Source organism: Echinops telfairi, unplaced genomic scaffold (genome assembly GCF_000313985.2).
Source record: "Echinops telfairi isolate 266 unplaced genomic scaffold, ASM31398v2 ScPeMD7_7459;HRSCAF=8497, whole genome shotgun sequence".
NCBI classification, from domain to species: domain Eukaryota; kingdom Metazoa; phylum Chordata; class Mammalia; order Afrosoricida; family Tenrecidae; genus Echinops; species Echinops telfairi.
The window spans coordinates 8,133,634-8,136,117 of record NW_022111359.1 but is presented as its reverse complement, the minus strand read 5'-3'; the positions used below and the strand labels follow the sequence as shown (position 1 = coordinate 8,136,117).

Below are 2,484 nucleotides of genomic sequence, written 5' to 3'. Positions count from 1 at the left end.
CTGTTTTCTCTCCCAGCTTCAGGAAGTGATTAATGGCTCCAGGTATGCCTATGGCCCAGATTACTCCAATCTGTTTGACGTTATGTACCCAGTGCATTACTCTATGGGGTCAGCACTGTCAATATCATGAAGATACATGTGACTGCAATTTTGCCTACTAGGGTAATTTGGTCTTAATCAGTGTAAAAAATTGTTGTATAATTAAAGCCATATTCATTCTATCATATGAGCAATTTTCAGAGGTTCCAAGAATTTGGATGTGGAAATAGCATTGCGGGTTCAACCACCTAACCTATTACAGAAAGCTTGCTTTCTGATGTCTCAATGGAAAAGTCTATTAACCTTAGATCCAGGAAAGACAGTATGATTTCTGTCTTTGGTTATCATGTGTGGCGTTACATCTGCATCAGAGGCAGAAATCTGGAGACGATGAGGAAAACCCATTCTATGACGAAACCACTAGATACAGCACTAATACAACCTTACTGAGACTTCCTGTACATTACCTACACTGAAGTCCTTCTAGAGAGAGATAGCTCTCTCTATGCAATGAGCATATGAGTGGGTAAAATTCTTTTAAATATTAGCACCAAAGTCTTCTTCACTGATCATATTCAAATAGCTGGCAATCATCTAAAAACAGACAGAAAATATAACTATGCCACTTTGAAAATCATGAAACGAATGTGCTAGATTGTGATTCTGACCTATAGGGAGAGTTTACCAGGGTCAGCTCTGTGCAATGAGTGAATTGACACACTCACTGACACACCAGAACACACACACACTCTCTAAAAAGAAGGAATCCTACCAATGAGCTTTCTGAAGCTGACCTTCATGTCCCTGTTCCTCAGGCTGTAGATAAAAGGATTCATCATTTGAGGGAGCACCATGTACATCACTGAGGCTAGTGCTGTCTTCTTGGGAGAGAGTGTAAGTGCAGAACTGAAATAAACACCAAAGCCTGTCCCATAGAATAAAGAAACAACTGAGAGGTGAGATCCACAGGTGGAAAAAGCTTTATATTTCCCACCAGATGATGGCATTCTTAAGACAGCAGAGACAATCCGAGTGTAAGAGAATATGACTCCGGAGAAGGAAACACCACCCAATGTACAATTAGTAAAATATATCAAGATGTTATTTATGTGGGCACTGGAACAGGCAACCCTGAGAACCTGAGGAAGCTCACAGAAGAACTGAGGGATCTTCAGTTCTGTACAGAAGGACAGGCGCAAAACCATCAGGCTGTGGAGCAGGGCTGGCATTACACTAATGCAGAAGGAAAATAAAAGCAATAGTCCACAGAAGCAGGGATTCATGATGACTGTGTACCTCAGTGGGTGACAAATGGCCACATAGCGGTCATAGGCCATTGCTACGAGAAGAAAGTTTTCAAAAACACTGAAAACCAGGACAAAGAAAATCTGGTGGAGGCAGCCAGTATAAGTGATGCTCTGGTTGTGTATCTGGATGTTCACCAGCATCTTTGGGATGGTAGTCGTGCTTAAGCACATGTCAGTAAAAGAGAGATTGCAGAGGAAGAAGTACATGGGGGTGTGTAGTTTGGAGTCAGAGCTGACAGCCAGGACAATGAACAGGTTTCCAAGGACTGTGACCAAGTACATGATGAGGAACAGGCTAAAGATGAAAGGTTGTAGTTCTGGATCCTCTGTCAGTCCCAGCAGAAGTAATTTTAAACCTCCTGATTGGTTGTTGGATTCTGTATTGTAGATGAATCTGATAGAGAGATTTGGTAACAACACAATCAAATGCTTTTGTTTTGTTTTTGCTTTAGACCACACAGCAGCAGTATCACCAGAGGCAGAAATGATCTTCAGGAATAAAGAAGATTCATGAAGGGAAATAATCATAGGACATTTCTGTATGCATGTATGAGGTTATTTTGAAAACTAAAATGGAGACAACAGAACATTTATTCTTTCTACAAAATAATATATATGACCATGTACAATTATGCTATTTATGATTTTTAGGAGTATTTAAAACATTTGCCAATTTTACCTTGAGAAATACACTGGCTCTGGAGGTAGTTTGCCAAGTCCATTCCCTTCCCCAGAGGTTAAATAATATAGATAACACAAAGAAGTATTAAGAACAGGAAGAATCAATAAAGCTGATAAACCTCTATGTCCTTCACAAGAATGCTAGAATATATCACACAGTCTTATAGCAATCAACATGCTTAAGAAGGCTAAGGTTATTGCTTAAACAAGAAAAATGTCCTTGTGATTGTAGAAGCAGATCAAGTGAATAGATGATTGAAAACTCTTTATTATTGACATATACACCTATAAGGAAAACTGACCCACAAGCAATATGGGAGACTTGATTCTCACAATTTCCTGTATGGTCTCTTTCCACATGCAATATTTTTCTGGAGGAATCTTAACTGAAACAACATTTTTTTATTTCCAAACATTAAGTAGGGGACTTTTGGTTACCTGAATGACATCGCTACAG

General features: G+C 39.3%; 1 protein-coding gene across 1 annotated transcript; it reads right to left on the bottom strand.

Moving 5' to 3' along the window:
- Positions 1–791: 791 nt before the first annotated feature.
- LOC101657260 (olfactory receptor 7G2-like) lies at positions 792–1,874 on the bottom strand. The gene has a single exon (XM_004714307.1). The coding sequence runs from the start codon at positions 1,872–1,874 to the stop codon at positions 792–794; it is 1,083 nt and encodes a 360-aa protein (XP_004714364.1).
- Positions 1,875–2,484: the final 610 nt, after the last annotated feature.

Bases quoted from the DNA above. Each gene is read 5' to 3' on its own strand.
- LOC101657260 (XM_004714307.1), bottom strand. From the start codon at position 1,874: ATGATTATTTCCCTTCATGAATCTTCTTTATTCCTGAAGATCATTTCT.